General features: G+C 40.1%; 2 protein-coding genes across 3 annotated transcripts in view; one reads left to right on the top strand and one right to left on the bottom strand.

Annotated features, from left to right (window-relative positions):
- Positions 1-1,761, bottom strand: part of uxs1 (UDP-glucuronate decarboxylase 1) — a 35,387-nt gene extending 33,626 nt beyond the window's left edge. For both annotated transcript variants that reach the window (XM_080291050.1, XM_026144178.2), the window contains exons 1-2: positions 1,019-1,761; positions 399-426 (exon numbers count right to left, since the gene is read on the bottom strand). In XM_080291050.1, coding sequence (XP_080147176.1) covers positions 399-426; positions 1,019-1,109 — 119 coding nt within the window. In that variant the 5' untranslated portion in view covers positions 1,110-1,761. The remainder of the gene's footprint in view (positions 1-398; positions 427-1,018) is intronic.
- Positions 1,762-8,756: 6,995 nt separating this feature from the next.
- The window catches only part of tmtops2b (teleost multiple tissue opsin 2b), a 28,011-nt gene continuing 23,638 nt past the window's right edge, over positions 8,757-13,129 (top strand). Inside the window, exon 1 of the mRNA XM_026144074.2 lies at positions 8,757-9,261. Coding sequence (XP_025999859.1) covers positions 8,895-9,261 — 367 coding nt within the window. The 5' untranslated portion in view covers positions 8,757-8,894. The remainder of the gene's footprint in view (positions 9,262-13,129) is intronic.

Here is a 13,129-nt window from a genome sequence, read left to right as displayed (position 1 = left end):
CACCAAATCGACAGCAGAATAACTTGGACATTAGGGTGGAGCAAGGGGTGTTGTGTTCCAACCACCCAGACAAAGTCCAGACCTAAACCTGAGTGAAATGCTTTATTGCAACCTTAAGAGAGCTTTGCATAAACAAATGCTCCCAGCCGTGAATGAAGTGAAGCAATGTCGTAAAGAAGAGTGGGACCACAATTCCTTCACATTGATATGAGAGACTGATAAAGTCACACAGAAAGCCATTACTTCAATTGTTGCTGTTAAAGCTGGTTTTACAAGCTACTGAATCATGGGGTGTGTAGTGTACTCAGTTCTCCCAAAGGAATGCACAGAGTTCTGTGAAAACTCTCTTTTATATGATTATACATGATTTCAAGCAGAAGATAAATGAATTACTATACCTCATGTTGGTGTATGTTCCCCAAACAGCTAAAAGAGAGAAAGAGAACACATAATAATGGCATCATCATGAATGCAATACGAATAAACAGAGCAGTGCCACATTGAGGCAGCTAGACTTTCAATGATAAACACAAAAACCGCTGAAGACAAACAAGTAATGAAAACTGATCCAATTGTTTTTTCAACTACTGCTGTACAGTTTCACAAGTGGATCTGATATCACTGAGCAATGAACTTACTATAGCAGTTAGTGTCGTTATTAGAACTGTCACATTTTGACTGTGTCCAATCTCTGAACACTTGCAACAAATGTTTATTCTCAGTATTAATTAGCCTGCTCATTACTTTGTCAATTTTTCAGATTAATTCCTAAAATATCCTTTAAATTTCCCAAAGGCATTAGAAACAATTATATGAAATCAAAAACATCCAGAGGGGGCGAATTGTAGGCAGTCTACCCTTTGAAAGGTGCACTCTGGAGGACTAGAGGACTGGGGGGCTTGGCCACCCAACAGTTGGTTGTTGTCACACGAGTACAGTTTGTCATGAGTGAAAATAAACTGTAGAGATGGCAACTTGGCGACAAGAATAAAAGATTTTTTAAAAATCGTACGCTTACAGGCAATATAGGCGATCAAAGCGAGGGCAAAAAGCAGCTTCATGATTCTTCTGTTTAAGCTTGATATCATCCAGATGATCCGCTTCATCATCCGCTCAATGCAGCAGGACCAGGAAACAAGCGAACCGCACGTTCAGGTCCAGCTATAGCATTTTGTTTTACAGCGGTTCATGTCCTCGGTGTGTCTCGGTTTTACTGGGCGGACAGGCTGGCGATGGCACCACAAATTCACAGAAAGTGTAGCCTGGCGGGGCAGGCAAGGGACAGATGCTACGTCCTGCTACGTCAACACCGAGCGGGAGCAGTTTACGTGGCTAGCAGCGCACGCACAGGTAGCACACAAAAAGGTGGCAATCTAAACCGTGGAGTGTCAACGTTCACAACTACGCCTAAACTTATTCGCTGACCCCATTTATACCCACACGGAGAAGGCGGTCATATTAGCTGCAGTACATGGCTACTTCTTTCGTACGCGGATGTGACTATCACACAGCTTCAAACTACTGTAACGCATTGATAACACTACGGACAGTTAGCCGTTAGCTTCACATTAAGCTACGCCTGTATAACAAGATTCTAAACTAAATATAACTGTCATTGAAACAACAGCAGAAATAAGCCGTGGCTAACGTTCATATTCGAATAAGCACCGCGAGAATAAATAAGTCGCTAATTTTAACCCCACTGAAATGTCGAAGTTTGCTCCTCTCGCCTGGGCCAAGGAATAACAGATGAGCGACTGCTCGGTGCTCGATTAAGCAGCCTGATTTTCTTGCAGCCTCTGTGACGTTCGTGAAATGTTGTGTGTGTACATATATACAATTTTATTTTTTAATTTTAGACATATCTTCCCCAAATTGTTGTTATTTGTAGTATTTTTTTTTTAATTCCATTCTTTAAGAAGGCGTAGCTTTCAAGTTCCAAACTCATTTCTTTTCATAACACACAATGGCTCATTCATTGCGCTACTTTCCAGTCTGAAGTGAACCTTGTTGAGTTTCCCATTTAAACCACTGTATCCCATTTTTCGCTTACTTGTTCTTGTTTATATACTACTGGGCGTAGTGTACCTGGAATCGAGTATTTTAACCGATGCATGAAACCACACATTTATAGACATAGGTTTTAACGGCTGCCGTTTTCTTTGTGAGTAGTCATCTTCAAGTCAAGTCATCTTTATTTATATAGCACATTTAAAAGACATCAAGTGTCGGCCAAAGTGCTGAACAAAGGGAGAATATAATGAAAGAATGAAAGTAGAAAGAAAACATTTTTAAAAAGAATTGTAAGACATGTAAGAGTATATAGCATATAATGTACATGCAAATATGCACATACATATACAAAACTGTACACATTCACGCACAACTACACATATGTGAACATAACATATATGCACATACAACATCATCCAATAAGATAAGAGACCAAATAGACAGAATAAAAAAGGATATCAAAGAGACCCGAAAGCCTTGGAAAATAGGTAGGTCTTGAGATTCGATTTAAAGACTTCCAAGGATGAAGAGGATTTTATGAAGGGGAGAAGACTATTCCAGAGTCTCGGGGCAGCAATGGAGAAAGCCCTGTCACCTCTAGATTTGAGCTGGGAGCGTGGAACTGATAAAACCATCTGACTGGAGGAGCGCAGAGATCAAGTGGGTAAGTGCAGGCTAAGAAGATCTGAAATGGAACCTGGAGCCATTTATTACACAGCGTGCTGCGGGATAAGCCTGTTCTAACGTTTGAGTCTAAGGTTTATTTTTTAGCACCTGAGGCTCTTTTTTGCTTTTCTTCCGTAAATACTCTGCGTCTTCCACGTGATTCAGTTTATTTTGAAAAGTCTCAACAGGATCTTGAGCTTTATTGTGAAAGGTTTATGTGGAAAATAAACGAGCGGACACGCGGTGATTTTACCGTCGTTGTGATTAGGTGCTTGTCCATCTGTAGTGTGGTAATATTAAATATAAGAGAAAGGGAGAACTTTAAGAAATTAATATAGCCACTACAGTGACCATCAAAACGATGAAAAAATATTGCCATAAACAGTTTATTTTGCGACACCACGGAACAAACGATAATGTAAAATGAAACATAGACGTTTTTCGCAGCCCTAATACATATATATATATATATATATATATATATATATATATATATATATATATATATATATATATATAAAAACACCCAGCACGCCCCTGCGGGCGGTTTATCCTTCAAGCTCGGGTCCTCTACCAGAGGCCTGGGAGCTTGAGGGTCCTGCGCAGTATCTTAGCTGTTCCCAGGACTGCGCTCTTCTGGACAGAGATCTCCGATGTTGTTCCCGGGATCTGCTGGAGCCACTCGCCTAGCTTGGGAGTCACCGCACCTAGTGCTCCGATTACCACGGGGACCACCGTTACCTTCACACAGAGGTGTGGACTCGAGTCACATGACTTGGACTCGAGTCAGACTCGAGTCATTAATTTTATGACTTTAGACTTGACTTGAAAAAATGTTCTAAGACTTGTGACTTGACTTGGACTTTTACACCAATGACTTGGGACTTGAATTGGACTTGAACCGGTTTACTTGAAAAGACTTGATATTTTACCCCAAATATAAAATTTTACATGCATATTATATAGAGATTGAAAATGTGACGTCATTCACGGGTAGAACCGCAAAGGATTCTGGGAACTCGTGGCAAGCGGTACTAGCGCACGCAGGCTTTCAATTAAAATCAGTTAAACAGCGATAAAAAGAAACACAAAAATGTCAAGAAGCCGTTGTATTATTAACTGCAATAGCCGGTCGCATGACAGCCACGGGAAGCCGACGGGTAAAGAGATCGGTTGTTATCGGATTACGTCGTTGAAGAGAAATTGTTCGAGCCATGTTTCCGAAGTAACAAAGACGCGACGGATGGCCTGGATTGCAGCCATTCAAAGATCAAATATAACGTCCCAGAACCCTCCAGCTCACAGGTTAGTCTGCTCCAAGCATTTACACGAAGGTCAGTGTTTTTTAGTAGTTAATACGTCATTTTCATAACATAATTAGTGATATAGGTTACAAGCAAGTCTGGCGCTGAACAGAAATCGTCGCGCTATGCTCCTTTATTTATTGTGCATAAATAGTGAATTGTCCTGACACAATATTGCGTTTCGCTTCTGTTATTATGGTACATTGACAAAAACATATACTTTTATTCACAGGATAAAACAAGTTTTTTGTATCACTAATTGCCCAGTGCGATTACAGACTGCGGTAAAGTGAGCCGTCATTTGTGAGCCGCGGTCAAGCCAGCCGCCTCCTATCCGCGCGGTGATTACAGCATACAATATTGTTGTCACTGCTACATTTCTGTAACGCTACCAGAAATTATTTCCACTACTAATTAATTACCGTTGAGCTCAAAGGTCCTATTAATAAACGGTTAATGAATGTGTATTTATGACGACAATTTGTGAGACTGGTAAACTTATGATACGTACGATGGTCTTTCGTTCTACACGGTGCATTTCAAGGTCCTGCACCCATCCGTCGGTAAACTGTACCTGGGCTTGTTGCAGTGACCTGAAGTTACTAAACTTCATGAGTGTATGCACTCACTCCAAGAACCGTATAATTATAAATATGCATATAAATATGCTAAGATGAGATAGCTGACTTCATCTAACTAGCAAATGTTGTCCAGGCTACATTGGTGATGCAGTTTTTTTTAATGTGTATGATATTTTTGTCATGCGATTTTAAAGCTGGTCCTACAACCGCATCCAAGAATAACATGCAGCTTATCTCAGAACTGTCGGTGAAAATTATTCTTGGAGCTAGGTTTAATTGAGCTGCATTTTAAAGAGGTGCAATTTCACAATTTGTGTATATTTTCTAAGTTCACTATTTTGTCATGTGTTGAGAAAAACACAGATTTTAAAATTACATGGTCTAATATTTACATTTAGCATAACTGCAACATTCTTTTTTCGTTTTTTTTTTTTTAAAGACTCGAAAGGACTTTAAATTCAAAGTTTCAGACTTGTGACTTGACTCGGACTTTTACACCAGTGACTTGAGACTCGACTCTGACTTGCCTGACATTACTTGAGACTTGACTTGAGACTTGAGGATAAAGACTTGAGACTTACTTGAGACTTGCAAAACAATGACTTGGTCCCACCTCTGCCTTCATATACAGTTATTATTTTGATTTCCATTACCACTACAAAGAAGCTGACATTTGCTGTTTCAGATTAAATGTCTCATTATGAACAACAAAACACTGTCATTACTTATTTAATGAAAATTAAGCCAAAATGCTCCCCGTGCAGCTTTTTCGGTGTGGTTTCATCGGTCTCTCACATGATGAATTTTGTCTCACTCTTCTTTCCAGTGTTCCCTCAATTCTTTGTGGTTTGTGGGATTTCGTTTATCTACAGCTCTCCCAGCACAGCATTTCAGTCAAGTGGAAGTCTGGACTTTGGCTGGGTTATGGCAACATTGTAACATTGCTGCTGTTCTTGGGTTCATTGTCCTGATGCATGAAGAAGTTTCAACAAAACTTTAGCTGTCAGACAGATGGCTTCACATTTGACTCTAGAATACTATGTATACTGGTATGGAGAGGAGTTTATGGTCGACTCAAAGAGTACAAGGTGCCCAGGTCCTGTGGCTGCACACAAACCCAAATCAACCCCCCTCTACCACTGTGCTTCACATAAGATGTTTGTGATGATATGCTGTATATGGTTTTCTCCAAATGTGGTGCTGTGCTTTGTGTCCAGCTTCACTTTGGCCTTGTTTATCCAACAGACATTGTTCCAAAAATCTTGTGGTTTGCTCTTGTCTTGATTGTGCTTTCATGAGTCTCAGACCTATAGCTTTTGAGTTTTTTGCAGTTTCTCTGAATATTGCATGGTCTGACCTTAGGGTAAATTTGCTGAAAGGTCCAATCATAGCGTGATTGTGACATTGTCTTGAACATTTTCCTCTTGTTAATTCTCTTAAAAATTGTCTTCAAATTGTTTGGAAGCAACCTTATAACCTTTCCCATACTGATGAGGAAAAAAACAGTTGCGAGAAGGATTACTCTAAGATTACTGCTCCTTCCTTGGCATTGTGTTCACGAACACCTGAATGCTCCAGACCTGCAAACTGTCAAAACTTATGCTTTCATACAGGTAAATCAAGTGCATTTTGTTAGCAATATCTTGCTGCTACTTAACCTCTTAATTCATATGGAAACAGCAAGGGTAATACCTCAATTTCTTACATGCATTTTGGCTGAAGTTTTGTCAAATAAATGACCAGATCTTTTTTCTTTTCTTTTTTTTTATCATGTCCTTAAAACTTTAGAGGATTTACTTTACTCTTATTCATTTGATTTGCAGGCAAATTTTCAACAGTGACATCAAAATAACACACTTCATCCCGCTTGATGGCTGATTTAACTATATATTAACTCATGGGCAATCTAGATCCACTTATGAAGGCTGGGTGTAGGGCTTGCTGGAGGAGGAAGCTATGATAAATATAGACTGAGACAGTTCATATCCTGGTCGTGCTTGAATACTGGGTAGAATATGAGCCCTCAGCTTAGGATAATCTGTTTGCCCAGGTCCTGAAGTGAACACCTCATTGACCATTGTCTACCAACCCACTTGAAAGTCTTATGGGGAAAACACTGGATGAAAAATAAAATTTTCCTGTTGGCCTTTTCGAGTGTGTGTCCCTTTTACATTCTAAGCACACACAAAAAACAACAACAAAGATGCTTTTCTTTCTACCTTTGATGTTTTTTTCCCCCTTTTTGTTGTTGTCGTTGTTGTTTCAGACAGCCATGAATTAATAATTCTGAGAGTTCCACATGAGCAAAGATGGAGATGGAAGTCTAACTTTCAGTGGGGGGGAACAGCTTTTTTAAAACCTTATTCTGGGTCCAAATCAGCAAATCTTCAATCTATGCAAAGGATTCTGTAGAAAGTGAGTTACAGCATTTAGCTTCTAGCTCTCATATTGATCATCAGCACATTATCCTGGGATTAAACACTGTACATAGGCTTACAGGAATATTATTATTAATGTTTAATGTTGTTGTTTGTTATTGTATTATTATGTGTTGTAATTGTATGTATTTGTTGTTTGGACTACATTGTTGTACATTATGTGCTAAATTGCTTATTTATCATTTTTGTCTGACCTGTCACGGGCTTCAGATGAAAAGTAGCCTTCTGGCTAAATCTAGCATATTTACATTGAGACATAGCTCTGTCCCCTTTAAATACATGTATTCAAGTTCCAAAATACAGATGTTCATCACCCGAACTGCTGCCTGACTCTGTGCATTTCATTCTGTGAGATACTGTGAGAACCAAACAGAAAATTTTGCTTCATTTTTTCTTTTCTTTGTCAGCACAACCTTCAAATGCCCCTCATAAAATCAAACGCAAACATTTAGAGCACTTCACTTGGCAGTGGTCTCAGGCTTAGCTACAAAAACTGGATCCCTAAACTATGTCCTCCCTTAAATAGCCTGCTGCCCTAATTATGAAGGGCAACATCTTAGTTGTTGTCCATCCAAAGATGAGATTTAATTGTAAAATAAAATAAAATGTAAAAAAATTCCCTAGATCAGGGGTCTCAAACAGGTCCCATGTCCTACTGATTAACCCTTCCCCCACAGTTGTTCATAGTATAGTAATAAAGTCAAAGATAAACAATTAAATGGCAGAGTGGTTCCTGTCCCCCCCCCCCCCCCCCCCACACTATCTACTATATAAATGTGTGTTTTTCTGTTTATAAAATGTCCAGGATAAAAATAAATTAAAAACGTAATAAATAAAAAGGGGGATTTTTCATGAATTAACACAAACTTTCCACTTTATAACTACAGTGTAAGCAATGAACCACTAAATCTTTTTCTGTAAGTTTACACATTTCTTATCATTTAAACCCAAAGAATCACACCGACAGCTGTAGCTCATTTACTACAGCAAAATCTTTATGATGTAGGAAAACTGAGATGTAATGTTGAAATTGCTCTTCTTATATTGAGATATCTCAGGGGTAAAATGTGCAGCTAGGGGTCTTCCACAAGCCAGGGCCACTTAAGATAGGGGGCTGTATGTGGCCCACGATGTAAAATGAGTTTGACATCCCTGCCCAAGACCCTTGCCCTCAACGTGACCATCACAGACATAAATAAAAGCCTTATACTACCCCCAGACCTAATTTCAACATTAAGCCCCACAGCGGAAAAGCAGCAGCTGCGTTAAATTTCCGCACACCCTATTTAAACTTAAATAGGTCCTCAGAAAGATATATGTACAAACAGACACGCATATAAAGCCCCCCTCACCCCCCACCACCACCCGTGGATCCAAGCATCCCACTACCCTGTGATGTAAGACTCGCCCTGCCTTTAAAAGTCCTGGCGCAGAGCCCAAATCGCATAACACCACTGGTGGCACAAGAGTCTCCGCTACGAGCGCGGATTACAGCCAGTCTAAAAGTGGTAACTTGAAGACGAGAGAAATAAACTGCTGTGGAAAGTAACTTGATAACTGGGATGAATTTTGTTAGATTGCCCAAATTATATGTAATAGCGCGTACTGTCAAGCTGGTTCGCGGAGAGACGCGGTGAAAGCGGAGGAGGCGTTGTGTTAAAGTCACGTTAAGGTGACACTTTTTGGTTACAATGTATTTTTTAACATTCCTGCCAGTTCTCTAAGAGTCGGCAGCCAGGTGATCGCTCTCAGGATCAGCGGAGGAATACGCGTTTGTTGCACATGAGCATGGAGTAAGATGGAAGCTACACGCGCAAACTTTACAGATGCGCGATGTGACCAGCGCTGCCGAGTGAAGCAAGCTCCAGAGTGAAGAGAAACTGATGGACTGAATGGACGGCGGCATGTTTTCTGGTCAGGTTGGTCTGAATTACAGCTTCAACCTGAGCGATGACCGAGATTTGCTGGACGCGCCGGCGGGCTCGGCGAAGCTCTCCCCGGCGGGCTTTGTGGTGCTGTCCGTGGTGCTGGGCTTCATCATGACTTTCGGCTTCCTGAACAACTTCATTGTGTTGCTGCTGTTTTGCAAATTCAAAAAGCTGCGGACACCGGTGAACATGCTGCTGCTGAACATCAGCGTGAGCGACATGCTGGTGTGTTTGTTCGGCACCACTCTCAGCTTCGCCTCCAGCATCCGCGGAAAGTGGCTGCTGGGGCGCAGCGGCTGCAGCTGGTACGGCTTCATCAACTCTTGCTTTGGTAAGTTCTGCTTTTTTGAACAGCTCAAAGTTTGGGATGTTGTGGTATTTGTCAACTCATGCACCGTTTTACATTTCTGGAAATAAAACTGTGCGAAATATCTGCTGTTTTTGCAAAATGTATTATAATAAGTCACTGAGACACTGAAGTCAAAGTTGTGGCAAATATGCTTTATTTCACATCGTCAAATTTAATTAGTTATTAGTCCGCTCTGTTGTGTTTGTCTGCGTAAGAGTCATCGGGCTGATGGGGATGGATTAATAATATTTTCAGTAGACCATGATACTCCCTCTTTAAATTACTTCGCTTTAATAAAGCCATTGGTATTCATTAACTTGGATTGTTTGCACAATGGTTAGTTTCTGTCATTATTCCAAGTAGCAGCTTTCACAATAATAATGCATAATAATAAGAATCTGTACATATAATGATAGCTGAGCCTGATAGATAATCAAACAAGCGCTCTTTGGATGGATCCAGATTCTTCTTCTTTTTTTTTTTTTTATCAAAGAATTGTGACCCAAAGTCTGTCCACTGAACAAAGAGAAGTACATTTGACGGTTGATGTCTTTCGGTAAACAAATTATGTAACGGTGACACTGGTTCTGACCTCAGACCTGCGGGTTTCATGTCTGTACAGCCCATCGCGTTTCTTTTTAAGTCTGCTTATCGACAGACACTGCCCGCTCCGTATCTCCAATCACACTGGCCAGTTGGTCCAGCGCTGCACTCTGACCTTCTCTTCCTCTGTCTCCAGAGGGAACGGGGATTGCAGTCAGATTTGAGTATTATTGTACTACATTGTTCATGAGCCCTCCATCCCCTCTCGTATTAAACTAAAACATCATGAGCTTTCCAGCGTTTCTTAACATCTGGCTGGTTTGAGCTCAAGGAAGAGTGAAAAAACGAGTTTGTATTTTACAGTTTGTCACACAATGCATTGCATACTGATTTATTTAATGACGTTTAAGTCCGTGCCCCCACACGGACTTATTTTTTATTTTTTGCACTTTTACTGTGTAGTTCATCCACCAGGAGGTGGTAGTGTCACAACCTGGATGCACTGACCCTCATCGCATTTATCAGAGGATATGAACTCTGGAACTGTAGCCATTTGTATTTATTTCTGTCTGACAGATTTAGGGCAATCTCGTGTTTTCATGTTAGGAGGGGAAACGTTTTTCCTACATTTGGCTTGCCCAGTGTTGATTGCTTTTTGGGGTCAGGCTCATGTCTTTGCCACAGTTTGGTAAGGAAAGTTAATTCTGACACAATTGCTGGAACGTAACTCACCCACTTTAGTCTTTTACAGTGTGGTTAATAAACTCAAATCAAAGTGCAAACTGCTTGTGCTATGCTAATAAGCATGATCCATTGTATGTGATTCGTTTCCTGTTTATCACAATGGAAACACAAAGCCTATAAATGTCACTGGACTCTCATGCTACTATAGCTGTGTGTAGGAAAAAGGAAATGATCATTTATGAGACTCCTATAACTCAGGTTGAGTTATAGGAGTCTCATAAATGATCAGACTTCAGTACACACTCAGTAGCTGCCGAGACCTTGTATAGTGTAGGTCTCATTTTCATTCTTGTTGTGGCTTTTTAGATGATCTAGTGCTTTTATGCGTTTACTTTATGCTTGTTGATATTCAAACTTTTGTCATTACACATTCTTGACCCTGATGAAGGCCACAAGCTGAAACGCGTTGATCAATTATTAAAGTTGTTCATCTTCCCTCAAGTGTTGACTTCCTGCTTTGTGATTTCATTACACATTCACAGTTGAATTAATAAAATTATATACACCGAGTTGTTCTCATGCTAGTAAAATTACTTTTCATTTCAGTTGCATTTTTTTTATTATACTTTTACAGATTTTCATCTGACCTCACAAATGATATTTAGACTCTTATCATGAATACAGAAATATGTATTATTTTAACTTATCTCTGTTTCCATATCCTCTGACGGTGGTGTTTTCCTTCTGCCGGTGCTTGTGTGCTGGTTTACATCTGTTCATTTACCTTCTGTGTATTGTAAAACCGGATATGTCAGCAGGATATGTTGAGGCGGTGAATTTTCATTTGTCTTCACGCTATGTTTTAAAGTCAGCAGCGTGCTTTGACTTTATTCTCCCCTGGGCTTCTGCATTTTTAAAACTTGAACCAGCATGGTAACAGCTCACTGCTTATTTTACTGGTGTCAAGAGAGAAGATGCTGGAAAGCTGCCAGAAGTCGGTAGATACAAAATATTTGCCACATAAAGTTTGCCAATATGAATGCAAAGAGCAGCCATACTGTTAGTCAAACTCCCAGCACCCCCCACCCCACCTACCCACCCACTCACCTCTACACAGACACATGCATGCATGCAAGCACGCACAGATAGAGGAATTACAATTTTGTAAACACATTTTGACACGGGGAGCATAGAGAAAGTTGGTTTAAATGACTTTAAACATGGCGTGGTTGTTTGTTCGAGATGACTCGGAGTATTTCTGATCTACTGGGAGTTTCCCACAAAACCATTTCTATGCAGAGATGAACTGAGACAAAGAAGATATCCAGTGAAAACACGCGTCTCACTCCTGTCAGCTAAGAACAGGAAACTGAGGCTACAGTTCACATGGATTCAGCAAAAGGGGGCAATAGATGATTGAAAAACACTGCCATCTTCTGATGGCTGCTTCCAGCAGGTTAATGCACCATGTCACAAAGTTCAAGTTATCTCCAACAGGTTTCTTGAACATAACAGCGAGTTCACTATACTCAAATGGCCTCCACAGTCATCAGATCCCAATCCAATAGAGCCCCTCTGGGATGAGGTGTAACAGAAGATTCATATCATGAAGGTGCAGCTAGCAAATCTGCAGCAACTGTGTGATGCAGTCATGTCACAATGAACCAACATCTCAGGAATGTTTCCAACACCTTGTTAAAATCTATGCCACAAATAAATAGGGTAGTTGTGAAGGCAAAATTAGGTCCAACCTGGTACAAGTTGTACCTAATAAAGTCTCTGATGTGGGTCTTATGCTTCTTTGTTAAACATTTCTTAATATGTTGTTGTAAGAAATCGTATTCACAAGCAACCTGTATGCTCTTTCACACCATACATTGTTCCTATACTTATATGACATGTGTGCAGGATGTTAATATGTTTGTACCAATGATCAAACACTCTTACCTCGTCCAGTACATCCTGTTCTCCCAAGTCGCTGTTTTGTTAAAAGACCATTACCGTCAGTGTCACATAGTGTGCGCTTGAAGATGGCAGAACGCTTTGAGTGTCAGCAACCATAATACACTGATTGTTCATTTCTCTCTTTCTATATATATCGTTGCCATTATCATCTCCCTGTTATTCCTTCATCATATGAGGCAGCATAAGGGCTGATTCAATATATATAACTGCCAGAGAGTCGCACAACATAACAGATCACAGTTTTTCTTGGCCCGAGGCTAGTTTCAAACACGGGTAAAATTAAAAACAGGGCTAGGCAAACCATCATATACAGATAGAGAAAGCAATCAAGACATAGACAGTCATGCTGTCTTTTTGTACAGAAAGTATAAAGAAAACAGAAATGTTGAAATAATACATTTTATTATTTTTTCCAAAGCATCATTATGACCACATTACAAGAACTTACAGTATTCCTAAAGACTTTTGAAGTATAGTTGTTTCGGTGTTCTGACTCCTGTCTTGTACTTACGCTACACGAGTGGGAAGGTGGGTGACAACAAAGAGCAGGAAGAATGTTTTACTTTTAAAAGTCCGGTGATCTGCACACACTCAAGTAAACAGCTGATAAGAAGAAAGGACAATACACAGGGTGTAGTCTGTTTATTGTTCAAGGGCC

Source organism: Astatotilapia calliptera, chromosome 16 (assembly GCF_964374335.1).
Source record: "Astatotilapia calliptera chromosome 16, fAstCal68.1, whole genome shotgun sequence".
In the NCBI taxonomy this organism is placed as follows: domain Eukaryota; kingdom Metazoa; phylum Chordata; class Actinopteri; order Cichliformes; family Cichlidae; genus Astatotilapia; species Astatotilapia calliptera.
Note: the sequence above shows the minus strand (reverse complement) of the source record. Positions and strands in the feature narration are given on the sequence as shown.